Source organism: Myotis brandtii, unplaced genomic scaffold (genome assembly GCF_000412655.1).
Source record: "Myotis brandtii unplaced genomic scaffold, ASM41265v1 scaffold13, whole genome shotgun sequence".
In the NCBI taxonomy this organism is placed as follows: domain Eukaryota; kingdom Metazoa; phylum Chordata; class Mammalia; order Chiroptera; family Vespertilionidae; genus Myotis; species Myotis brandtii.
Window position 1 is genome coordinate 5,061,216 of NW_005354595.1, and position 26,534 is coordinate 5,087,749.

Below are 26,534 nucleotides of genomic sequence, written 5' to 3' on the forward strand. Positions count from 1 at the left end.
GCCCCCAACCGGAATCGAACCTGGGATCCCTGAGTCCGCAGGCCGACGCTCTATCCACTGAGCCAAACCGGTTAGGGCTTCACAATGATTTTTAATGGGTGCCTAACATTTTATTGAAGGATGTGCCACACCCTGGCTCAACACGCCGATCCTACAGGACATCTAGATGGCTGCCCAGTAACGTGTCATTCACTGTGATGGTTCTATACAGGTAAATATGGGTGCATTTATTGAGTTATAAACATTAAAATATGTGCTTATTACAAAGATAATACAAGGTTCGTATTTTCAAAGGAAAGCAAAATTGATAAAATAAACCACATTAACAATTTCCCAACCCAGCTTTTTTTAAACACACACATATACTATGTGTAATAGATTTGTAAACATATATGTAGTATGTATTCACAATTTTTAAAACAAAAATGGGATTATATCACTATGTAACCTTTCTTTTTATTTAAAATTGTCATGTGCAAGTTTTCTGTGCCAGTAATACCCATAGAAAACATTGTTTTTATTGACTAAGTGGCATCCCCTTATATAGTTATATCAATTGCACACATACTGTGAAGTATTAAGTTCTAGTATATACATTATTAAACACAGTGCTTACAATTTGATGGGGAATTAAGCAAATAAACGGGACAAGTAAAGAGAGAAGCCTGTTTGGTAATGAAATGCCATGAAGGAAAAGAACAGGATACTGGCCAGAAGGTAATAGGGTGTACAAGGTGGTTGCAGAAGGTCTGTCTGAGAGGAAAGAGAAAGTTTGGACTTGAAGGATGAAGAATCTGGCATGTGAACACGGGAGAACATTCTAGGAAGAAGGAGCAGCATGTGTGAGGGCCCTGAGGTGGAAACATTCCTAGAAACTGAAAGATGGTCAGAGAGGCTCACACTTAGGCTGAGGCAGATGCAGCTGGAGGGCTTCTCTGCCATGGCAACTAGTGTGCATGGCATTTTCAGTCTGTGACAGTCGCATGATCTGATTTGTATTTTAGAGAGCTCACTCTGCCTGCTCTGTGCAGGAGAAGGGATTGGAAGGCAAGGGTGTAAGATGGGAGACTAGATAGGGAAGTACAGCAACAATTCAGATGAGAGATGATGGGGGGTTGGAGTAGTGTAGCGGTAATTATAGTTGGATATGAGATAGGATGGAGTGAGGGAGTTGACTAGTTCAGAGAATTGGCAGTAAACATTGCATCCAGGATGGCTGCTAACATTTGTGGGTCTGAAGCAAGAAGACGAATGGAAGGTCCTGCTTTCATCCTCTTCCATCTTCTGCTCCAACCCACACGGTGAGCTGGAGTTCTCTCTCACGCTCACCTGTGGACACTTCAGCCCACTGGTTCAAGCCCCAGGCCACAACCCGTGCCACAGCCAGGATCCACCCTAAGGAGAAAGTGCCTGGAGAAAAGCCCTGTGCAGACCTTATTTGAGAAGGGAGTTCCAGGGTCCTGGGATTCTGCAGTGTGGTCTTGGAGAAAGGAGGTGGACCTTGGGTAGGCACAGCCCCTTAGCCCCGGGGACTCCTTGCCCTTTGTAAAGGGTCCAGAGGGAGAAGGGCAAGAGTGAGGACCCTGATGCTGAGGTTATTAAGGTGGTACTGACTACATTTAGTTAAATTAATTTAGAAAGATCTCTTACATCATCCATAAAGTATACAACTATATACATGTCTTATGTGTACAACCCTACATCATTGTTTTCTAATTCTTCCTTTCTCTATGGCTTTCAGTTAAATGAATTAACTTCACTCACCTGGCTACTTAAACGATGCATTTCTTCTGTATCAGTGGTGAGTAAAACTCTTGAAAATATTCCATTCTTCTTTATACATTGGCTTTTAGACTCGATGCCATCTATTGTCTGTTTAAGTTAATACATCTATAAGATGACTCTTTTTATATTTTGGAAAATGATAGGACTGGGGATGATAGGTGGAAAGGGAGGGAGGGAACTATTTAAAGGACACTACATCTCTTGTTGTAACTCAGGAGAGTCCAACCCAACAGCTGTCACTTAATGAAGATATCAGCGTGCACAACACTGACTGCTAGTGACTGCTAGTTCCTGAAGACTTACTAGTAGGCCCTACACGAGGCTGGAAAACTGTGGGGAGCCGATATAGGGTTAAGCCTCGGACTGACCTGTTGGCAAAGTCACAAACAGGTCTTCCGAGTCTTAAACAACCCCACACACTTTTACTTTGTATCAGGCCAAATACATTAATATCCCTTTTTCATTTAGGTTGGTGATGCCACTCTGAGAATTGGGAAGAAAAAAACATTGACCTTTGTGCAGACCACAGATAGGACTCTGAGACCAGGCTTTGCCCCCCAAGGAACTATAACTTTGAGGGTGTGATTTTACAGTGAGATTTTATGCCAATTTTACCCTCTTAGACAATGGCTGCATTACCTCCCCAGGTCACGAGGCAGGATTGCCCAGGCCTGGGGTCTGTCTCAGGGCAGCTGATAGAGAAGGTGGAGCTGGGGACCCCAGGGCAGGGGCGGGAGTTCCCAGCATGAGGCCCCTTTGTGTACACTAGGGCCAGCCCCCACTCTGCTGATCTGAGGGTAGATGTCACACTACTTAGCTTGAGCACCTACGTTTCTAGATTTGACTCTGATTTTGAGTGAAGCCAGGCACTGGTGGGCTTCCTTACTGTTGTAACTCAGATAGGAGAGTCCAACCCAACAGCTGTCACTTAATGAAGACGTCAGTGTGCACAACACCATTGACTGCTAGTTCCTGAAGACTTACTAGTAGGCCCTACACGAGGCAGGAAAACTGTGGGGAGCCGATATAGGGTTAAGCCTCGGACTGACCTGTTGGCAAAGTCACAAACAGGTCTTCCGAGTCTTAAACAACTCAATCGAAGAGGTGGCCGCTGATTTACACGCGCTATCATTTAAAAAATAAAAAAGGGGGAATTTGCCGGAAGCCGGTCCATCCTTGCTGCTTGACACAGTCGCTGCAGGGAAGAAACATCTGCACAGCATTATGTTTCAAGGGACCTGGCGTATATGGCATACTGTTCTTAATATGTTTGCTCCCCTTCTTAGCGCTATGTGTTTTAACCAAGGTCACCTCTCTGGGAAAGGTTGTTTCCCCAGGTGGGGATTTTCCCCTGGAGTTAGGGATTAACAGGACTAAGGAAGGGAATCAGTAAAACCCCTTAACTAAGTGCCAGGTGGATAGTTAATCACTTTAACTACGAACAGTCATGCTTAAGCTACATAATCTTTACTTAAGATAATCTCCTTCAGTTACTTCCTTGTAGCTTAACAGAACAAGAGTAGTGACCTTGGACTGGAGATAACAAACGCCCTAACCTTTGGAATAGAATGGATAGGATTAAAATCAACTGGTATAAATACAGAGTGCACTTTCTATTTCCATTTTGGAGGGGCAGCGGGAGCCGAGGTGTCGCTGCAGGTTCGCTCTCCCGTGCGCTAGGCTTTTCGGGCTTTTCGTCGTCGCCATGTCCGGAGGTGGTGTGATTCGTGGCCGGGCAGGGAACAGCGATTGTCGCATCTACGTGGGTAACTTACCTCCAGACATTCGAACCAAGGACATTGAGGACGTGTTCTACAAGTACGGCGCTATCCGCGAAATCGATCTCAAGAATCACTGTGGAGGACCACCCTTCGCCTTCGTTGAGTTTGAGGACCCGCAAGACGCGCAAGACGCGGTGTATGGTCGCCATGGCTATGATTACGATGGATACCGACTGCGGGTCGAGTTTCCTCGAAGGGGCCGCGGCTGGGGTGGAGGTGGCGGAGCACCCCGAGGCCGCTATGGCCCCCCATCCAGGCAATCGATCTCAAGAATCACCGTGGAGGACCACCTTTCGCCTTCGTTGAGTTCGAGGACCCCCGAGATGCGGAAGACGCGGTGTATGGTCGCCACGGCTACGATTACGATGGATACTGTCTGCGAGTAGAGTTTCCTCGAAGTGGCCGCGGGGGTGGAGGTGGCGGAGCACCCCGAGGCCGCTATGGCCCCCCATCCAGGCGACCTGAGAACAGAGTGGTTGTCTCTGGACTGCCTCCAAGTGGAAGCTGGCAGGATTTGAAGGATCACATGCGTGAAGCAGGTGATGTCTGTTATGCTGATGTTTCCCGAGATGGCACTGGTGTCGTGGAGTTTGTACGGAAAGAAGATATGACCTATGCAGTTCGAAAACTGGATAACACTAAGTTTAGATCTCATGAGGGAGAAACTGCCTACATCCGGGTTAAAGCTGATGGGCCCAGAAGTCCAGGTTATGGAAGATCTCGATCTCGAAGCCATAGTCGTAGCAGAAGCCGTAGCAGAAGCAACAGCAGGAGTTGCAGTTACTCCCCAAGGAGAAGCAGAGGATCACCACGCTATTCTCCCCATCATAGCAGTGAACACTGCCTCCGTGTCATTCCTTCTTTGCCGACTCCGTCCACACCTTTGGGAACCCCTGGACCTGCTGGGGCTGGGCCCCAACAGAAAACAGTGACAGTGCGCCTGTGTGCTGAGGAAATAAAGAGATTCCTGGAGTATTGTGAACCTAATGCAAGACTCAGTTACGGGTTGAGTTTCCTCGAAGCGGCCACGGGGGTGGAGGTGGCAGAGCGCCCCAAGGCCGCTATGGCCCCCCATCCAGGCGACCTGAGAACAGAGTGCTCTCGTCTCTGAACATGGGCTATTACGTGAAGCACTGGACTCCAGAGCTTCGTTAATGACCGTGGGTCAAACGCTTCCCTAAGTAACTTGCTAGAGGCCCTCTGCCCTCTAATAGTTTCCTGAGTTCTCTGAGTCATTGTGTTCTCCCCTTTAAATGGGAGCAACAATCCTATGTCTCATGATTCTTATAAAGACTGAAAGAGAGAAATCACATAAAGCCCACAGTTCAGTGGCCTTCACGCTTACGTAAGCGTTCAGTAAACGGAGCAATGTATACCATCCTCACACCCCTGATTCACAAAATATTAGTGCATTTTATTTCCCAGACCACCTCTCTGAAAGCCAGAGGAACCACTACCAGGTATTGTTTTGGGATGAAAAATAAGTTCAAGTCAAATTATTTCTAAAAGGCTTAAACATCTGCTTTTTAAAGAGATATGATGTGGTTAAACCTTTGGAACTTGAGATATTTGTCAGTTTATTCAACATTGGCTGGCCCCTTTTTATTTGCCAAAATCAGGCATGTGTCTGTGTCTTTCTGAATGGGCTCTTGCAGTTCTTTGCTCAGCAGGATCAACACACCAGCTGATGGATCTAGGCCACCCTCGCCAAACAAGCACTACCCCGACTATAACCAGCACAGCCTTCCGGCACTCTGCAGGCGTCCTTACTTTGGAAGAAAAGAAAGAGATGTATGAAAAGGGATATGTTTTTCCCAGTGAAAGGAAAGAGTGTTTCTAACACCCCCTCAGACCTCACCATGCACATGTCTCCAGCAAAAATAAAAAATGTGATCATTTTAATTTTTGATTCTCAATAGGAGGCCAACGTTTCGTAAGCAATAAAAGTCACAGATGACCAGGACTTTTATTTAATCAAGTGCTTTAACGTCCTCCCTCTTCCTAGGAATCTAACAAGAAGTAAAACGGAGCATTTAGTCTCTCCCCTTTCTTCTCGCCAGAACGTCAGGGTGCTCTAGGCAACGGGTGCATTCCACCCCAATCAGGGAATCCTGGATGGAAAGGGCTCTGGAGATGGCGGTGTTTGTCCTGAATAATGGCAGACAAAAGAGACCTGTGATGAAAAGACTGAAGGGCTGTGGGATGGCACAGGCACCCGCCGGTCCAGGAGACAGAGCAGAGAGCTCTGTGGACTTGGAGTGGACTCTGCTCTCTAACCTTCAGAGCAGACAGCGCGGAAACACACTGCCTCCTCAGAGCACTTCTGAACTGGCTAGAAGGGAAGAGTGACTGAATTCATTTCCACTAATTAGCAGTTGGCTGTTCCTGCAAGTTAGGAGATCCAGAGCAAACAAGAAGTTTCCTGGAATAGAGGATGTTCAAACCTTCTAAATCCCAGAATAGGACATGGTCTCAAGGCTTTTCCTCCCGACTTGTATATTTCCTGAAAAATACCCCCTTTGTACAATGACATTGAAGGTACCACTTCTTTCCTGCCCTTTGAGCTTATTAAACAGTAAGAAATGATTTTGAACATCCTTTAAAAGTAAAAGTACAAGGAAAGCAGGGTAATGTTTCAGCATCATTGTTATCTCCCCATATCAGCCGCCAGCTTTGTCTTGCAGCCACCCGGTTAGACAGGCACTTATGTTAGTGTTACTCGGAAGTACTGAAGCTGTGCAAACCAGCGTGCTTCCTGTCACACGTCTCTGTGCCAACACTACGGTTTTTCAGCTTTTTCTTTTGTGGCTTTTCAATCTTTTGTTACCTGGCTCTGTTTTTATTTTTATTTATTTTTTAAAAATATTTTTTATTGATTTCAGAGAGGAAGGGAGAGGGAAAGAGAGAGAGAAACATTAATGATGAGAGAGAATCACCGATCAGCTGCTTCCTGCACGCCCCCAACTGGGGATCGAGCCCGCAACCCAGGCATGTGCCTTTGACCGGAATTGAACCCAGGACTTTTCAATCCGCAGGCCCACGCTCTATCAACTGAGCCACACCAGCTAGGGCTGGCTCTGTTTTTATTGTCATGCTCACTGCCAAACGTTGTTCAGTCGCAGTTTGCCAACATCCCAGCATTTCCAGGGTACTAAGAGGGGATGAGTGGGGACTGTCCCATCACACATATTCTGTGTTCCCTTTAAGTCAAAGATTAACTCTGAACCAAGCTTTTGAGAGTAATGCCCTTTAGACTGTTGACTGATGAGCAAGATACTATGGTCTTTTAGTTTACTATCTGCCAACTAGAGGCCCGATGCACAAAAATTCGAGCAAGAGTAGGCCTTCCTTCCTCCTGCTGCCATCACTGGTTTCCCGCCAGCATCCGGGACCCGGGCTTCCGACGGAAGGACGTCTGGTCTAATTAGCATATTACCCTTTTATTATTATTGATAAGAAATTCAGCATTCGGCACCAGTGGCTAAGAGACCCTTGCCTGATTTGGGGCCAGGCCAGTCAGGCACAAGTTGCTTATCTGTGCCGATGGGGCAGCCCTGCCCACAGCTCAGGGGCATCTGGCTTTGGGATCCAGGGATGTGAGCCATGTCCAGTGATGAGCAAATATTAACAGAACTGGATTCCTCTCAGAACAGCAAGTGGGGAAGGAAAGTGGGTGGCTTGTTAATGACCATCAGACGCCATACTTGATAGAGCTCAAAATCTTTACAGAGCGATTGGGACAGAAAAATCTGTACGCTAAGAAAAGATAGCTTACGGAATTAGCCTGCTTAAGAGGTAAACCCCACAGAACAGCCCAGAACAGCATGCACTAATGACCACTTAACGCTGCTGCAGTCTGAAGGCTGCGTGCTTCCTGGGATTTTGATGACTCACTCTCCTATCAATGGAAGGAGAATAGAAGAAGGGAAAGGACCTAACATTTATGAAGGACTTGTCTGTATCGGGCACTGGTGTCAGGCATTTTAACGTATTTTTTTCACTTAGTCCTCAAGAGATGGTATTATTAGCTCCTTTTGCCAGGCAAAGAAAGAGGAAAAGTTAAGTGACTTCCAACATAATGGGAGAGGGTGGGAGACAAGATTCAAATACAAGCCCATCAAAAGGAACCAATTGCTCCAAATCCCATGCTTTTCCCACTAGACCATGCCAAGCGTGTAAGGACATGCAGAGTGTGGCTGAAGACCAAGCAGAAGGGAATGGGGATGATACCGTTGTAATTAACTAGTTATTAATAACAGGAAGGGAGCGAAGGGAAGGCCAGACATTACATGCATATTCTCTGCAAAACACTGTGGGGGGGAACCCAGTAGGGAAAACAGATGCACACCCAGTAAAGTTGGGGTGACATAGGGAAGCTATTTGCCTGTCAATCACACCTGGGATGTTTGGCTCTCTCTTGGTTCTCTTGCTGCATTTGTCATGGCCCACGGTCATGTGGATCCAACATGCAATAGACTAATGGATTGCAGCCAGCATGATGCTGAACCGGACCCAGCTACAACATGGAAAGGAAACTCTGGACATGGCTCTGATTTTAGCTCCACTGAAACCCCAGCTACACTTCCTCTATGACTGGACTAAGGGGAATGGGACTTTGGAAACCCAGAGGTGTAATTCCACAAAAATAAAGCTTTCTACTATATCTCATCCTCCTGTGGGAACCTCCAGAAATGCTTATTCCAGCGGCACCCCCAGAACCCCACTCCCACTATCAACGGGAGAGACAAGGCATGCTCCCTTCAAATAACAGACAGATTCTGTTTGTCCATGTCTCATGAGGGATGGTCTTGATCGTGTAGCATCACCATAAGGTGAGCATTTCTCCCCATTGTGAGAAGCAACATGGAAATATAGCCATTATCACTTATTATTTTTAAATAAATAAATACACATTATCATGTATTATTTTTAAAAGGTGAAAAATTATGCACAAAATAATGAATTGATTTATTTCATGCCCCAGGCACTGAATATGAACCAGTGCTCAGCTTTTGGCCCTAATAAGGACACCTGTGGGATTTTCCTGGGGTCTGTGCAATGGGCAATGCTGCGGGGGGGGGGGGGGGGGGGGGGGTGGAGAGAGATGGAGACAGTGCAGAAACTAATATATGCAAGTGTTTATATAAACTAATTCATGCAAGTGCTTCTCTTGGGTGATTAAAAAAGAATATATCTAGATCATGCTGTATTTTTTACTGTGACTTTTCCAGCTCTTGCTTGAATATTTCTTAAGGCTTTATAAACAAAACAAATGCTGCTATTGCTTAGCTGCGAGAGTGCACTTTAGACATATTTGACAATTCAAACTTTCAAATTAAAGGTGCCAGTGACTGGCCAATATTACCCCTCCGCCAAAAAAAAAAAAAAAATTACAAAAAAATCTCAGAAATAAAAGGCACAGAGATCCAGCTCTGCAAATACCTACAAATACCTACATAAGGACCTCCTGTTACTGAACACAGGCCAAATCTAATCACCAGGATCAAGAGACTTTCCAAATCAGCTGGGACTTTTGGTGTTAAATCTGCATGAAATTCTCAACTACTAGATATCATATTTTTTTAACATTTTGTTTTCTCGTTGATAGTATTACAGATGTCTCCCATAGATATAACCTTAATCGGGAATTTGGACTCAGGTTTGACCACCATCAGATTAAAAAGGAGGTGCTATACTTTGTGCGTTGATATGCCACTAGAATAAACAATCTGATAAAAAGCAAGCCTTAGGTTTACATAAACTCTTCAGGTGTAACTCACCACCTATGGGATGAAATCCAACCTTGGCAAGTAGGTGAGGTCTGGCCTGACTGCTTGGCCCCTCCTATCCCTTCCAGCCTCACACTTGGCAAGAGCAAATTATTTGGATGTTACTTTCTAAGCGCAAACACCCCAAGTGTCATTTTGCACCTCTATATCTTAGCACATACCGTCTCTCTTCTGGGAACTTCTGATCTGGCAATATCTGTGTAGGATTTGGAAGACTCTTAACCGCCTCTCCCCGCACCCCCACTGCTTCTGCGAATTATACACACCTGCCCCTCTTCCTTCCTGAGCTGTGAGCTACCTGAGAGGAGGGCTGGCCTGTTGTAGGTGCTGACTCAAGGAAAGGAATCAATTGCTCTAAGATATGAAACATGTTTCTTTATTTTGCCCGGAGTCCTCCATGAGAGGAAGGTGGGTGGCTTGTTAATGACCATCAGACGCCATACTTGATAGAGCTCAAAATCTTTACAGAGCGATTGGGACAGAAAACTCTCATGAGAGAGTTAGTTTCTCATTATTTCCCTAAAACAACCACAAAGAATAAGTTCCCCAGTTGAAGGGTTCAGTAAATCCTTTCAGAGGTCATCTAAAAGTTGGTAATGTTGCAAACTGAGTGTGAAATAGGACCATGCATTCTAAGAAACATGTAAGATAACTGAAGGACAATATTCTTCAAGTATGTATTGATTCTACCTGCAGCAAGTGAAAAGAGAATACAGATATCAAAGCAGGTGCCCCCCAGATTCCTGGGGCGATAGGTATAAAATCATCACTGTTAGAATTCACACTAAAATGCAACACCCTCAATACCATAGGCTCCATAAGAAAAAAACACCTTTGTAGGTTGAGGGGTTATTTGCTCATTGTTATTCTCCACCAGTAGGTGTCGTCAGAGATAAGCAAGTTTGCTAGGGCTGCCCTCTCAAGGATGGTCACCCCAAATCCTGCTCCAGCTGGATTTCGGCTGCCTCCAAAGGTCCCGTCCCTCTGTGGAAGCTTCAGCTAGAACAGTCAGCATGCACGCTGTAGTCCTCTAAGTTTACTATACAGGAGAATCACCTTTTTGGGGTCAAGGGAGTTCAAATGCAGATTCCTGAGATAGTCTGAGTCAGTAGGTCTGGATGGGCCCTGAGTAATTTTCATTATAAGCACCACCTTCTTATCCTCCCATCGTGATGCTGAGAAACACTGATTTGCACCCACGCGGACTGTACAATATCATCTGGGAGACAGTCAGGCTGGAAAGGGACTCATTTGTTCCTTCATTCACCAAACACCTATTGAGCCCTTACAGCTTGCCAGTCCGTTGGGTATCTTTGCAAAGTTGTGCAGCTCATCCTCCTGTCTGTTTCAGGTGTGAGAGCACCATCAAGGGATCAAAATAGAGGTAAGCACTCAACCTATCCTTTCTTACGTTCACTCCGTCAGAGAACCTGGCTTCCACCGTGAGAGGCAAAGAGCCCCACTTCCTCATAAAGAACACTCACACGTTTACAGAAATTCTGCCAATAAACTGATCCCCAATGGTTAGCTTATAGGATGTAAACATTCCCCTCAGATAGCTGGAAAGCAATTGTGTTACCGAGAATCAGTTTCAAAAACACAGACAAAAAATAATAAATCATGGCTTTAAAACATAGACAAAATAATAAATCCATTAGTATTTGAGTATTAAGTTTCCCTGCCATGTTAACTTTATAAATTTAAGATAAATAAAAATCCTAGTAGTAGAAAACAGGGGATAAATTACATTACTACAAACAAAACATAAACTGAAATTCCATCAGAAACTCAATATTGCCATGATATGGCTGAGGGCTTTCTTAGAAACTGCAATGAAAATAGCGTATTCCACTCCAGACTACTGCTGATCAGTGACACAAACTTAGTTCACCTATTTTTTTTAACTGTCTGACCATTAGAAAAGTTTTTGTTCTAGAATGAAATTTAAAGGTCATTGACTCTAACCTTTGACTCCACACACAATGCTGCTTTACAACATCCCAGCTGCGAAGTGCCCCACAGCCCTCTGCGTGCATTCCTCGGGGGTCAGGGGATTCCTCCTTCCCCCGGAGCTCGGTGCATCTAGGGACTGGTCCAATTATTTTATTTAAAAAATATATATATTTTTTATTGATTTCAGAGAGGAAGGAAGAGGGAGATAGAAACATCAATGATGAAAGAGAATCATTGATCGGCTGCCTTCTACATGCCCCCTACTGGGAATCGAGCCCGCAACCCCGGGCATGTGCCCTGACCAGAATCAAACCCAGGACCCATCAGTCCGCAGGCCCATACTCTATCTACTGAGCCAAACCGGCTAGGGGTCCTCAAACTACGGCCCGCGGGCCACATGCAAATACAAATATTGTATTTGTTCCCGTTTTGTTTTTTTACTTCAAAATAAGATATGTGCAGTGTGCATAGGAATTTGTTCATAGTTTTTTTTTAAAACTATAGTCCGGCCCTCCAACGGTCTGAGGGACAGTGAACTGGCCCCCTGTTTAATAAGTTTGAGGACCCCTGGCTAGGGCCTGGTCCAGTTTTTAGGAAGTTCTTCTGCACCTCCTGTCTGCTAAGCAGGAAAAGGCTGTGGCTTCACAAGAAAGTCTTTCCCCTCTGGAACTTAGCCTCGTCCCTGGGTTAGGACTGCATCTCAGCTTCATTGACAAGAAACCTGTCACAGTGCCCTACACAGACAGGGACAAATTCTTCTTATAGAAAAAGAAACCTAGAAGACAGAAAGCTCAAGTGAGAGAAGCTGTGCAGGGAGGGCTTCCAGGAACCAGGCTTCTTCCATCTTTCTGTTCTACTATCGTATGCGTGTGGTTTTTGTTCCTGTTTATAAGATGACTGCTGCCCCTCCGGGCATCACATCTGTATTCCAGACAGGCCGGAGAAGGGGAAAACCAGGAGGATGGGCAGCACCTCTATCTAGAAGAAAAACCTTTTTGGAACTCCCCATGATATGTCAGCTAACATTTTGCTGACAGAACTACGTCAGAGGGCCACCTCAGCCTTCAAGAAGTATCGGAAGCCCGGCTGAAGTGGCTCCGTGGTTGAGCGTTGACCTATGAACCAGGAGGTCACCGTTCGATTCCTGGTCAGGGCACATACCTGGGTTGCAGGCTCGTTCCCCAGTGTGGGGCGTGCAGGGCACAGCTGATCGTGATTCTCTCTTATCATTGATGTTTCTATCTCTCTCTCCCTCTCCCTTTCTCTCTGAAATCAAGAAAGATATATTTAAAAAGAAGAAGAAGATTATGGGAATGTAGGCATTTTAGCTGGGTACTTGGCTGACACACATCACTGAATGCCCACCCTGGGACGGACACTACTCTGCCATTTCCTTTATAAGACACCCAGCAGAAGACCCCAGGCCATCGGAAGCTCATCTGGCCACTGAAGGCTGGCTTGATAGACCCAGGGAAGCACTTTACCTTAAACTCCATGCTGTCAGACTTAGTCCATTGCTTCCAAGCTTTCACTGTTACCCAATGAACTATGGACGGCTAGCTTTTTTAGCTCCAAGTCACCTGAAAATATATTTTTGGTAGCAGTTAGGATTATGTTCAGCTGTAATGAAAAAAAAAAAAGCAGTTGCTACATAAGACAGAGTTTTGGTTTCAAGAAGTCTGGAGGGTCTCAGCCCAGAGTTAACAAGGTGCCTAGGACCCAGGTACCTTCTATATTGTTGCTCCATCATGCATGTCTTCAAATCTCAAGGTCACCTTGTTGTCCAGGATGGCTACTGGACCTCTACCCATCACATCTGAATTCCAGCCAGCAAGGAAGAATAAAGGGACAATGGCTCTTCCCTTTAAAGACACATTCTGGTAGTTACATGTCATTTCCACTCACATCCCACTGCAAGGGGGCTGAGAAATGTAGTCTTTGTTCAGGATGAGTGGATGTCCATTTAAAAATCAGGGGGCTGATCATCAAAGACTGAGAAAAAGGATATTGAGAGACAACTTTAGTCTTGGCCACAATTTTCATTTTTTTAAAATCCGTATCAATGGTAAAAATATTCAACTGTCCAAGACTAAGGCAAAAGACCAACAATAATGGGTTAATATTTACTGAGCACTTATTATGTGCCAGGCATTGCATTATGTGCTTTATATGTAATAATATAATTAATCATCACAAAAAATACTCTCTGAGGTTGGGCACTATGACTCTATCACACGTGTGGGGAAAGAGGCCTGGAGAGGCTGGAGCCCAAGGCGTACAGCTCGGAGGGATGCAGATGTGCTGGGGTGGGAGCTCATGCTCCTAAGGAATCACTGTAATGCATTGCCTTTGGGCAATGTGTGAGAGACATAAACCTCCGTCTTATTTTGGCAACTGTTATTTTGGGATGTTTTTGTTACTCACATCTGGATCCTGCCTCTTCGACTGCAGTCCTCCCTTGGGGTGAAATTAATTAGCAAGCCTGAGGCTTGGTCCTTCAATTAGTGACTATTCCACTCATATTTCTTCTCAGGTCTGCTTAGCTCCTAAGAGCCTTGTCCTTTGTAATGTGGATAAACAGGGTCAGGTCCCAGCACCAGGCTATGCTGAGAAAAATGGGAGGTCCTGCCTGAATGGGGGGAGCAAGTGTGGCAGCCCAGCAAACACCATGGCAGTGCAGTGCTTTGGTGTGGGAAAGGCCAAGGGCTTCGGAGCAAGAAAGAATTTAGGGCGGGTTCTGGATCTGCCATTTGCCACTGGATCAATTCAACCTCTTGGTCTCTCACTTTCCTCAGATAAGACCTACTTTGTACATTTGTTGTGACGGGTGAAACACAGCTGCACATGCATGCACAAGACACATCTATACACCATGTCGCTCAGAGTCTGGCTCCTGGTGGGTGCTCCTTGCTTTATTACTCTGACGATGGCCAGTGACCTGCCAACCCACCGTGAGAGCTTCAGGCGTCCGTGAAGGAGAAAGAAATGTGAGAGATTAAAGGTACAAAACACAGGGAGGAAAATCAACTGTTATTCTTTTTAAAAAAATCTTTGCTGACTCCTGGGGATTTATCCAAAGGAACAAATCAACTGAAGCAAAAACAGAGATGCTAGATTTTCAGGGCTATCTCTTAACAGCTAAAACCTAAGAGCCACTACATGCCCACATCAGTGTGCTGGGCACAGCCGTTCAGTGGAACGATGGGTGGCCATTTGAGAGGAGAGGGACTGAGCTTTTCTTTGTAGCAGCACAAAGACATATTTAGGATTTAACATAAGTAAAAAAAAAAAGAAAAAAAAGACATAAGTAGCTGACATATGGTTGTGTGTGTGTGTGTGTATGTGTGTATATGTATATACATATATATAATTTCATTCCAACACAGAACTGAAGGAAAGTTCAGATAAAAACAGATTTGGCACAAGATGTGGGCAAGGGGTGTAATTTTTAAAAAATATTTTTATACTGTCTTTCCAATTAAACAACAAAAATAGCATTCCAAAGTGGCAGTAGGTAGAAAGCCAGTTTTCTATATTTTCAGTAATAGCTACACTATGAGTCCATCCAGTGCCCAGATCTTGATTTCTAAATGCCAATTTCCATGAAAAGGAACCAGGGTTCCTTGAAGACAGAGAAGCCTGAGATGAGCCTGGTGCATCTGGTTTGTGTCAGTGAACAAGAAAGCACTCAAAGAACCATGGAGATGGGTCAAAAGTACACAGGAGCCAGCATGAATGGGCTCCTATTGGCCAAATCTGAGACAACTTGCACATAAAAAATAATGATGATAGCAGGAAAAAAAAATAATCCATAGTTCAAGGAATAAGTAAATAAGTGGGAGAGAAGGGAAAAGTCCTCCTTACAATAGAAGACCAATTACTAAACGTAGGAGGAAGGATGGTATTAGAAAAATCACTGTTAGGCAAAAACCACGGTAGTAGTTGCTTCAGAGAAGAATCATGAAAAGGTGCTCATGGCGCATAGAAATAAAACTGATTTCCCTGTGTTGATCTTGTAATCCCACAATGCTTAATTCCTTTAAGTCTAATCATTTGTGTGAATGATTTGTGATTTTTTAATATATAAGGTGATGCCATCTGAGAAGAAAGATAATTTTACTTCTTCCTTTCTAATTTGGGTGCCTTTCATTTCTTTTTCTTACCCGATTGCCCTGGCTAGAACCTTTGGTACAGGGTTGACTAGGAATGACAAGAGCAGGCATTGCTTGTCTTGTTACTGCTCTTAGGGGGAAAGCTTGCCATTGAGTATGATGAAGGCTGTGGGTTTTTTATAAACATCCTCTATCAGGTTGAAAAAGCTCCCCCAACTGCTGTCATAGAAATTGTTTTCCCCTAAAATTCTTCAATGAGTTCCCATTTTCTTCAGCATAAAAGCAAGTCCCTTAGTATGGCTACAGACCCTCAAGATCTAATCCCTGTTGGCTTCTCCAATTTCATGTCTCTAGGACAGATTCAGACACATGCTGTTCCCGAAGGCTTCTGCATCTTACCACATCTGTGTCCCTGCCCCTCCCACCTGCAGGTGGTCTTCAGGCTGCTCCTGAGTTAACTGATAGAGCAGCTGGCACATTATATTACAATCATCTGCTTACCCCTTTGCCTCCTAAACAGACTGTGGGGTATTGGAAGGCAAAGACTGGGTCTCCCATTTCTGTATCTTTAGCCAACACAGGACTTGGTAAATATCTTTGAAATAAATGAAGATGGCCTTTCTGTTTTATTTATACTTAAAAATGTAACTTTATAAGCACTAATAGCAGTAGATCTGAATAAGGATGAGGTAACCAATTCAGTTAAAGAATCATATCAGGAAGTTGGAAGAAAAAAAGGAAGAAAGAAAGACAGGAAGGAAGGAAGGAAGGAAGAAAGAAAAAAGAAAGAAGGGAAGGAAGGAGGAAGGAAGGAAGGAAGGAAGGAAGGAAGGAAAAGAAAGAAAGAAAAAGAGGAAGTTACATGCTTGGACTCCACCAGCTCAGCACCCCAAAACCCCAATTCGAGAGCCATATGAAGATTATTTTTGCTTTCACAGTAACTTGAAGAATGAATATACTTTCTTCCATCAAATAATAAAGTTCTATAAACATTGGTGTTTTCCTTTCGTTTTGAGTTGCTAGGAAGCTTAAAGTATTAATGTGTCATTGTACAGTGTCTAGCATACAGTATTTGTTTCTTCCTGTTTATGTCTTTGCTTTTCTTTCTTTTCTTTTTTTTAAAAAATATATTTTATTGATTTTTTACAGAGAGGAAGGGAGAGGGATAGAGAGTTAGAAACATTGATGAGAGAGAAACATCAGCTGCCTCTTGCACATCCCCTACTGGGGATGTGCCCGCAACCAAGGTACATGCCCTTGACTGGAATCAAACCTGGGACCCTTGAGTCCGCAGGCTGATGCTCTATCCACTGAGCCAAACCAGTTAGGGCTGCTTTTCTATTTTTATTTTAATAACCTTATTATCCATAAGCCTGTTTGGAAAAACTTGGAACATAAAATATATAAATATACACACACTAAAAATACATAGCATGTTTATTGTTAGCTTGAAAGCACACAGATGTTAAGGTGACAACGTAGAAAAGCAGATTGAGCCACCGGGAAAAACTTTGTGTTCGGTTACCTAAGCTGTCCGAGCCATTGTTAGACTGGGTCTCTTAAATGAAAAATTACATAGATTTGATTCATCAGGGACTGGAAAATGTTTTGTTGGCACAGAGAAATATTTTCAGACCCTCAAACTCTTCTCCAAAGGACTCCTTATCATTACAGAGAGTTTGCATCAGACCACATTGAGAAGAAAGGGAACTATTTCCAATATTCAGTGCACTCAAGAATCAGAGCGTGGATGGATCTGAGCATCTGGCGCAAGCCCCTATCTTTAAATGAAGTGGCACACGCCATGCTGAGTGCAGGCCTCCATGATGTCTTTCCTCCTCCCCCTATCCAGTCAGTCATCAGGCCTGGTAGATTTCACACTGAATCTTCCTGTTCCCGTCCTCCTCTCCCCCAAGCCTCCCTCTCTCAGGCATCCTCTCCAATCCCAGCACACGCACCAAGCACCTCTCAGTTTAGGTCTGAATGCACATGCCAGGCTTCTGTATCCTCTCCAGGGTCACCCCTTGCTGCACATCCACATATCCTTGGCTCTGGACATCCCGAACCACTGGTGTTTCCTCATGTTGCGATGATTGCCTATGTCATTCCTCTGGGTGAAACCTTCTTGCCTTTCCGGCCTCCCCTTTCATCATCTGGCTAAATCTGCTTCTCCCACTGACCCTAACACCTCCCTATGTGCTCCCAAAGCACTCTGTACTGATCACAACCCTCATGGCTGTCTACCACCTCATTAGGCTGTGAACTACTGAGATCAGGGAGTGAATATTTGTACCCTGGAGTTCCCAGAATATAAACCTGGCTGACCAGAGGAGGTCTCGGTTGAATGAAAGTAAATATGATTAGCTCACTGCCATAGAAGGCGTAGTAAACGCATCTGAAATGGGCCTCACGCATCACACTTTCCACGAAATGTGAGATGTGGATCTCACCAACTCCCACCAGTCTATTGTTTCTATTATGTTTTTCTAATCCTTGTAAATTTAGTAAGTCCTCCTCACTCCTGCCCCCGACCTTTCCCTTGTCTAATTAAAAGAAAATGCCTTAATCCATTTGGATTTGACTTAGATTTGTTTTCAATCTGAAAGCTAATCATCCTAAACACCGTTTATTACATGGATTCTTTTCTTATTCCTTTGAGGTGTATCCTTAACTTTTATTGCATCCACATAAATAATGTGATTTCTTTTGGGAACACTCTCTTCTACCCCATTGTCCCATTACCACACAGGTGTAGTTACTGTCACTTTATTATACTTACCTGGCTATTTTCTCCTTAATGTAACTCTATTTTTTCCATATTATAAACCTATATGGGAATATTTTAAACAGAGAAGCAAAAAATTTAAACTATTCATCACCACATAATAGAGAGATAACCACAATTCTTATGGTGATGTAAAAGGGTGGCTTTCTCAGCCGACCTGCACTTAACCATCTTGCCAGATGAGCTGACATCCTCCAGCCGGTCCTCTGTGGAAGGTACTGGCCGATGCCCACAGCAGGCGGGCCTACGCTCAGGGACCGGAGTACTGTTCTCAGCATCAGTGGACTGTGCTCGGCCGGAATCAGGTGTGTTTATTCCAACATATAACACCAGGTGAAGTTGTTAAATTCTAATGGTATACTCATACATCCATGTATGTATATGGATACAAAATGAATATGAAGAGAGTAATTTCTATGAAAACTAAGTTGAATGCTTTGGAAAGACTCTATAGATACTAAAAATATCAGTCTCAAATTATGTATGCATGAGAATTATACACATTGGAAAGAAATGATAAAAATCTGGGAGTCTATACTCAGCTGGCTTCATAAGCATTTCTAAATTCTTAATCCCTTTTAAAGAAATCAATATCTCACGTTATTACATGGGGTGAATGCATTATTGGTGTGGTTAGTGCAGTGGTTCTCAACCTGTGGGTCGCGACCCCTTTGGGGGTCGAACGACCCTTTCACAGGGGTCGCCTAAGACCATTGGAAAACATATATATAATTACATATTGTTTTTGTGATTAATCACTATGCTTTAATTATGTTCAATTTGTAACAATGAAAATACATCCTGCAGATCAGATATTTACATTACGATTCATAACAGTAGCAAAATTACAGTTATGAAGTAGCAACGAAAATAATTTTATGGTTGGGGGTCACCACAACATGAGGAACTGTATTAAAGGGTCGTGGCATTTGGAAGGTTGAGAACCACTGGGTTAGTGCAAAAACAACAGACTTCAGAGGAGCCAAAGAGCCACAACAAAAGAACTGCACCCACGTCAGAGATTGGCCAATGAATAGTTCCTTGTACCTTTTAAAAATGTTTCATGTATAATGATTTTCTTCCTTCACCAACTTTTTCAATTAACCCATCTACTACCAGTGCCTACAGAATTGGTTAGGAGAATGTCTATTATATCTTTTTGTCATTTAAAAAATGTGTACAGATATTGATTTTACATAAATGAGATCATGCTATACAAACTGCTTTATCCCCTTTTTCTTTGACTATATTGTAGACATTATTCCAAGTCATTACATATTACTTACATCATTTTTAATGCCTCCCCAGGCCCTCCTGTTGAAGTTCTACTCAATGCTTCTTTTTATTAGATGTAAAACTATGTACCTTTCTTGAGTTCCCCTTTGCAGGACTGACAGAAAAGTTAGAGTCCACTCTTACACTCAGCCTAGGGTGTCTTATACAGTTAATCTCCTTTTCTCAATTTTCACTTGCCTTTTTATTTAATTCAATTTTTATTTTTGTGTTAGAATTGTTTAATTCTGTGATAAACTGTGAGAATCCTTTCCAGCTGATGGAGAGAGTAGACCAAACACAAGCCCCTAATATCCTGTGTAAGGTTATAGGAGGAGTTTGGATGGCTGAAAGCTCTTTTGTTTTGCCTTGAAGGCAAACCTACTGTCGCCTCTCTAGTCTGACATACCTAGCTGGGGAGCTTATGACTGCCTAGAGACCTTTAAGACTTCTGCTGAAACTGCTGATAAGCCCATGAAATGGTTTAATAGCTGAGCTTTGCGTTTTCTGGAATCCTAAATTTAAGCTAGGTGCACCTGCAAGTTATTTTTCTCAGAATTTGGACAGTAAATGCACAGTGTCAAATTAAAGGCACGAAGCATTTTTTACTTACACTGTTACTTGCCATAACAAAAAAATAATGTGAAGTGGCATGGTCTTGTAGGTTAGTCCCACAGCAAACATGATCAAAGATATAAGGCCAAACAGCCTCATAGGATGTTGGCTTCTTTCTGAACCTTTCAACACCTGTAAGAGGTTTGAGCTATAGAGCAATATGAAGAAGCTCAAATGTCAATCATAATGACATATAAACCTAGAAGTCACAAACAGTATGCTTTGTAAAAGAAATCCTCTAGGTTTTTCTTTATTTTCTAAAATTTGAGGTTGAATATAGTTTCCATAGCCAAAAAGACAGAAACAAATTCTGGGTAGCGTCAGGAGATGTAAGGTTTTTCAACAAGCTCTTTCATCGCTAGTTGGTTTGTATAACTAGAAATTGTGCACCTCTGCATCAGAATGAACCCCCCAAAAGAATGAACAGTCCGGACTAGTTAATATTTTTCATGATCTCAAACACTTCTACTTTTGAGGACACCTCACAAATATTCTATAACAACTTCTTTTGGCAAGACAGTATAGATAAACATCCAGGGCTATGATCTGGGTAATATTCATATTTGCTAATAAAAAGCACCCTGGCCCTGGCTGGCTCAACTGGTTGGGCATCTTCCCATGCACCAAAAGGTTGCCGGTTCAATTCCTGGTCAGGACACATGCTCAGGGTTGTGGGCTTGATCCCCAGTAGGGGGCATGCAGGAGGCAGCTGATTGATGTTCTGCTCTCACATGAATGTTTCTCTTTCTCCCTTTCCCTTCCTCTCTCTCTCTCTCTCTCTCAAAAAAAGAAAAATCAATAAACATATTTAAAAAAATAAAAAAAGCATTTTGTACAACAAGAAAAACCCCAAATTATAAAACAACTCAGGAGAGGTTTATTGGTATTGCCCAAAATCTTCCACTTCATAATACCCCTTCCTTAGTCCCCAACATCACTGAAAATAGATTAAACAAACTTAATTTTCCCCCAAACTTTAATGGGGCACAATTACTGCCTAAATTATGGCCTACTGAAGTTTCACTAATTTAGCACATATCCAAGCTTCAATTTATGTGCAGGCCACTGCACCAGGCAGGAGTGTTTTCCATGGTAAACCTTATCTAACAGGCTTTTCTACTGTGCCTGAAGACTGAATTCAGTTGCAACCTTAGTATTCACAAAGTGACTCAGACTCCAGCTAGGAAGTCTGGCCTGGCAGTGGATGAACTTTGTACTTCAGAAATTAGTTTTTAGTACATTTATATTTCATACTTCAAGGACCCTACGGCACACAGAGAGATGCTAGAAAGGAATAGCTGGGAAATTCCAGGGTACCCTTGCAGCCTAGTGACCACATTTGAAACCAAGATGTTATTCAGGATTACTTTCTATTGAAGAGTAGCAGAATATGGTACCCCCAAAATATGACTGTAGGAGAGTGGGACATGCCACCTCAAAAAATGATTATTTTGAGCTGTAGTCATCTGAAAAACAAGAAATTCAGGGCGAGGTTTTCTCTGAACTCTCTTTATCTGCCTAATGACAGGTCCTCCACAAGGAATCCAATCCCTTTCTTGGGAGTTTCATCTACCAGGGAAGATTGACTCTTATCACAGGAGAGGAGACTAGAGGTTGAGACCACACCGGGACAAACTTTCTCACAAACCATTAGACCTCCCATCCATTCTTCTAAGGGCCCATTCATCTTTCCTAAAGATCATTTATTCTCCCCTTTCCCTCTAAAGATGGTATTTAAACTTGAATTCTAAGCCACCTCCGGGAATTACTCATTTTTCCCTCGGCATCTCCCATGTATACATGATATACATGTTAATAAATTTCCGTGTGTTTTTCTCTCATTAATCTGTCTTCGATTACAGAGGTCTCGGCTAAGAACTCAGAAGGGTAGGCGGAAAATTATTTTCCTCCCCTGCACTATTAATCACCACCCTGGGCATGGGAAAGTGTTACAACACAGTAGACAATGACACTCTTTCCTATAAAATTTTATTTATTACATAAAAAACTCTATACATTTGTTAGACTAAAATACAGTTTTCATTATAATTCTGGCAACTGAGTCAGTACACAGAGAAAACTTAGCATTAGATCAGCACTTTTTTTTCTAGTTCATATTTCCGCACAAGAAAAACATTTCCAAGCTCCATTTCATATAGGCTCATTGCACTCTGAAGCCAGATGGAACTCCATCCAATTCAGAGCTCTTGGAAGTTGATTTTCCAGCAAGATATGATAACCCCAGGAAGTTAACTGCTCATTGTACATATTTTTAAAGTCCTCTGAGAGCATAAGGCTCTGCCTGTAAAGTCTGCACTGAGTCAATGATGACAAGTCCCAAATACTAGGGCTACGACTGTGTCTGTGGGGCATGTTCAAGCACCTTACATGTTAGTTTCCCCACTTGAATACACTGCAATAAGGAAAAACTCTAAATAATGCCAAGGTCACAGATCCTGAACTACAGAATTCATGGAAGGCTTCACTGTGATCTTTCAGTTCATAATGGACTAAGACAGGATGTGATACAAAATTCATTTTGACACCATGAAATAGAATGCACATGGGGGTGAGGGGGGGGGAACCCAAAAAGGCATCAGACTGAGAAGTATGCAGCACCACAACATACTTCTCATGCTGGATTCACAGCAGTGAGAAATGGAGACACACTGATGTGTGTTTGCTGTTCACATCATCCCATGTGCTGGGCCTGACATGGGATGTGAAGGCTCAGAGCCTGAGAGGTCACTATTGCATTGACTGATCGTTAAAGCATGGCTGCCTTATTCTAGGAGCCTTATTCTAAACTCCAGGAGCTCGGAGAGGCTGTGCCAGCAAATACTTGAAGTTGGACCTTTGGTCTTCGGAAGATATGCTTTTGTCTTTGGTTGTTTTTCTCGAGCGCCTATCGTTTTGTTAGGTGCCTTCCACACTTTCCATCCCACCTTGTTGCTTATAGGCTATAAAGTTTTTTACTCCTGTAATCAGATCAGCTAACAACCCACTGAACTTACTTCATTGAATGCAGGACCTATTCAAAGGGCAGTCAGGGGTCAAGAATGTTTTGATAGTATAATTGAAAGTTCTTTTCAAGTATGGAGCTTCCAGTACCCTTTCATAGGAGGGAAGAAATCAGAAACCCTTAACGAAGGCAATAGAGTTGAAGAAAGGTAACTTTCCTCATGTGATGTCTCTGAAAACCAAAACCAGCAAAAACAAGCAGGACGTTCTGAGCACAGATACTGGGGAAATTGACTTCACAGTCTCTGTCTCAAAGCTGACCTATGACTGTCTCATTCCTGTGGCAGGTATAATGGTCTGCAGGACGCTGGCGGTAGCTTCACCCCAGACCTGTTCCCATTTCTTCTTCTTCTTTTCAAGGCTTCCTTTTCCTTACATGGAATAGCTCAATACATATTCCTCCAAAAATAACTATCTCAAAGGGATTTCCTAACTGATGGGTGGATCAGATTCATATAAGAAGGTCAGGACCTTGTTTTAAAATCACACACTTCTATGACAAAAGGACATGTCAGATGTAGGTCCTTACACTGCACTTAGGCCCTTTTCCACCCGATGTGGGAATTTCTACCGGTGGTCCCTGCATTTGCTACTGTGGGCAGTTTATCAAAGCTCCTTGGGGGTTGGTGAGGGGGTCGGGAGCTGACGCTCTCCTTCACCAGCCAGTTAGTTACGGGGTTTCCTCTGCTTTCTTCAGTTTGAAAATGTAGGTAAGGGTTTGATGCCTGACCATAAGTTATGACCCAAATCTTAAAAGAACTTCTAAGTCCTTTAAGGATTTCTGCTAGCTTTTTCAGGGGCCCTGCAGATGCAGCACCCTTTCCTAATAGTGAGGTACAGATGCGAAGAAATCCATGTGATCCCACAGAAAGAAGAGCGGATGACGGGGGAGGGGAGACAGTCCCACTGGCAGTGGTCCAAGGCTGCTCTAGTCACTGAAAAGTCAAAACAGGGAACACCTCCGTGATTTACAGAGAGAAAAACTTCTGAATTTCTACCCATGGCATCTGCTCCTCCAACTTTCCACTAAAACTCTGTCAACTGCTAGACTACACTGAGTTTGCTCCTGTATCAGCTTTAACTGTTCTCAGCCATGCTGACTGGTGTATTTTTACACAGCAATCTGATAACAGCACGTTGTTTCATATCTGAGCTACAATGAAAAAATATCAAGTGTTTTGGTAGATGGAAACTTACAAGGATTTCCTATTCATTTCTTTTGGATTTTCTTGTCCACTGCAAATAATGTGGCACCTTGCCAAAAATCCACCCTCCCCACCAGACATATACACCCTCACATCTCCAAGGAAAGAAATCTTACTGTCTGGAAGATTCGGTGTTGACCATCATGTTATTCATTCAGTTTCTATTTCCAAAGTTAGTACTAAGTCAAAGACTATAAAAATGATTGCAGATCAGACGTTGGTGGGTGCCATCTTAAAGATATCTTTAGTGGAGGCATAATCTCGACCTCATCTCAGAACACATCATCGAACCAACTTTAGAGAAACCTTTGACTTGTGCTCACTAGGCCCCGAGGGAGGGGAGTTGGGGCTGGCAGTATGAGGGCCCTGAAATTCTTAGTAGCATTTTAAATGTTCGCAGATGGGCTATGTGCATTTGAGAGAGAGAGAGAGAGAGAGAGAGAGAGAGAGAGAGAGTCTGTTGCTTTCCTAAGCTTCTTTCTCAAAGGAGCTCATGTCCCCTCAAATGATTAGGAACCTGCTTCTGAATGTCAAATATGAAATTCAGGTTTTAGCATGAAAGTGAAAAATTTCTGAAACATCTGGGAATGACAACATTTTCATGTTCAGCTGGATCTTGACTAGACTATGGGTCACCTGAAAGCTGTACTATTCTGATCTCCCTAGTCTGCAGTGTTTATTTCTCAGGAAATCATTTAAGTTATAAAACTAAGAATCAAAACTGAATAAAGTAGCCTCATATTTGGGTCCCTAACAAGTTCTTATCTTTTCAACACATTTAGTAATGAATTTCTTTGTGAAATATCAAAGTTAAATCCTGCCCATGTAATTTACAAAAGTGATCACTGATCATGCAATATTCAAACAGGAGCATCGTTGGTCTGTTTTTACACATGAAAACCAAGGAGATGAGGAGGAAGAGTACTATAGAATTTAGACAGAGAAGAAACATTTTCCACAGAAATTCTCAAGTTTAAAAACTTGGCATTCAAATTTTTTATAAGAAAGCTATTTTCAAAGATTTAAATCTTAGATTAAAACTTTCCTCTTAGAGAGTAAGAATTCGGTTCAAATTTACAAAATTTGAATGTGGGAAAGTATGCTACTTTAAATTTATAAGTGTACACAACATGTTTAGCTCTTTGTTTTGTTTTTATGTCTGTTAGCTTTAGATTTTTCTCTTGGCACACTCAAGGTCGCTTTTTCAAAATGTGGGCTCTATGCCAATAAACAGAGATGAGCTAATTCCGAAGGCCGCCACTGTATCTGAACAGGGCCTACTTCACAAAGGGCTGACATGCACCCGTAGTGCACAAAGACACACGAATATGCACTTGACGCCAAAGGCATTCTATTGCTAGGAATACATAATACACAAATCTCGGCTTTATGCATTTGCTTAGGAACCCACAATTTTCCAATATGTATTCACAGACCACATCTCTACCCTAGGCAAGCTGTTATAGTGCACTCCTGTCAGATGGAATATATGAAAACAATACAGAAATTAACTGTGGCAGGTGCATTGATAAGCCTCCAGACTCAGGATTTCTTTTTTTAAGTTGCAGCACAGAAAGCAGTAGAGAACTCACTGAGAGGTGAAAGCATAAAGATCCTTCTGAAGGTAACTTCTCAAAGGCTCTGTGAAGGCCATTGGAAACTCCCAAAATTCAAAGGAGATGGTTACTGACCAAAAAAATAAAATAATGCTCAGGTCATCGTAATTGGCAGCTCTGGTACTGGAACTGATCCCAGAATCTACTTTCTAGATGGGTGATGGGTGGGGTGGAGGGGGCATCTCCTGAAATGGTCTTTATTAGCTAGTATGGTGCATGTCAGAAATGGTTGCAGCCTCAGGGGCAGTGATGTGGCCTCACAGGTATTGGGTGCCTGCAGTTCCCTCAGATGTTTTGAGGAAGGGGGAAGGAGAAGCATCACTCTGGTTAAAAGCAACTCAGGACCAGGATAAAGGAAGGGGCATCTCCTTGCTATGCCTGGAACTGCCCTAGGAAGACAAAGGAGCCCTTGGCAGACACCAAGGCTAGTGGAATTGAAAACTGGCAGATGAATGCCCTTCACTGAAAAAAGAAACTATACGAGTACAGGAGCCTCTCTACACAGGAAAAACGTATTTCCAGCATGATTTTCAAACAAACTCAGTGAGTGCCTCCTCCTCAACCATATGGAAAAGGTTTGGGGACCAGCACCCTACTAAG

General features: G+C 43.1%; 2 protein-coding genes across 2 annotated transcripts in view; one reads left to right on the plus strand and one right to left on the minus strand.

Moving 5' to 3' along the window:
* SLC44A1 (solute carrier family 44 (choline transporter), member 1) overlaps nucleotides 1-26,534 on the minus strand; it is a 109,907-nt gene that overhangs the window by 8,256 nt on the left and 75,117 nt on the right. The window lies entirely within an intron of this gene.
* On the plus strand, nucleotides 3,462-5,915 carry LOC102254155 (serine/arginine-rich splicing factor 1-like). Its single transcript, XM_014534449.1, has 4 exons — nucleotides 3,462-3,822; nucleotides 3,966-4,399; nucleotides 5,237-5,357; nucleotides 5,627-5,915. The coding sequence occupies exons 1-4, from the start codon at nucleotides 3,491-3,493 to the stop codon at nucleotides 5,913-5,915; spliced, it is 1,176 nt and encodes a 391-aa protein (XP_014389935.1). The 5' UTR covers nucleotides 3,462-3,490.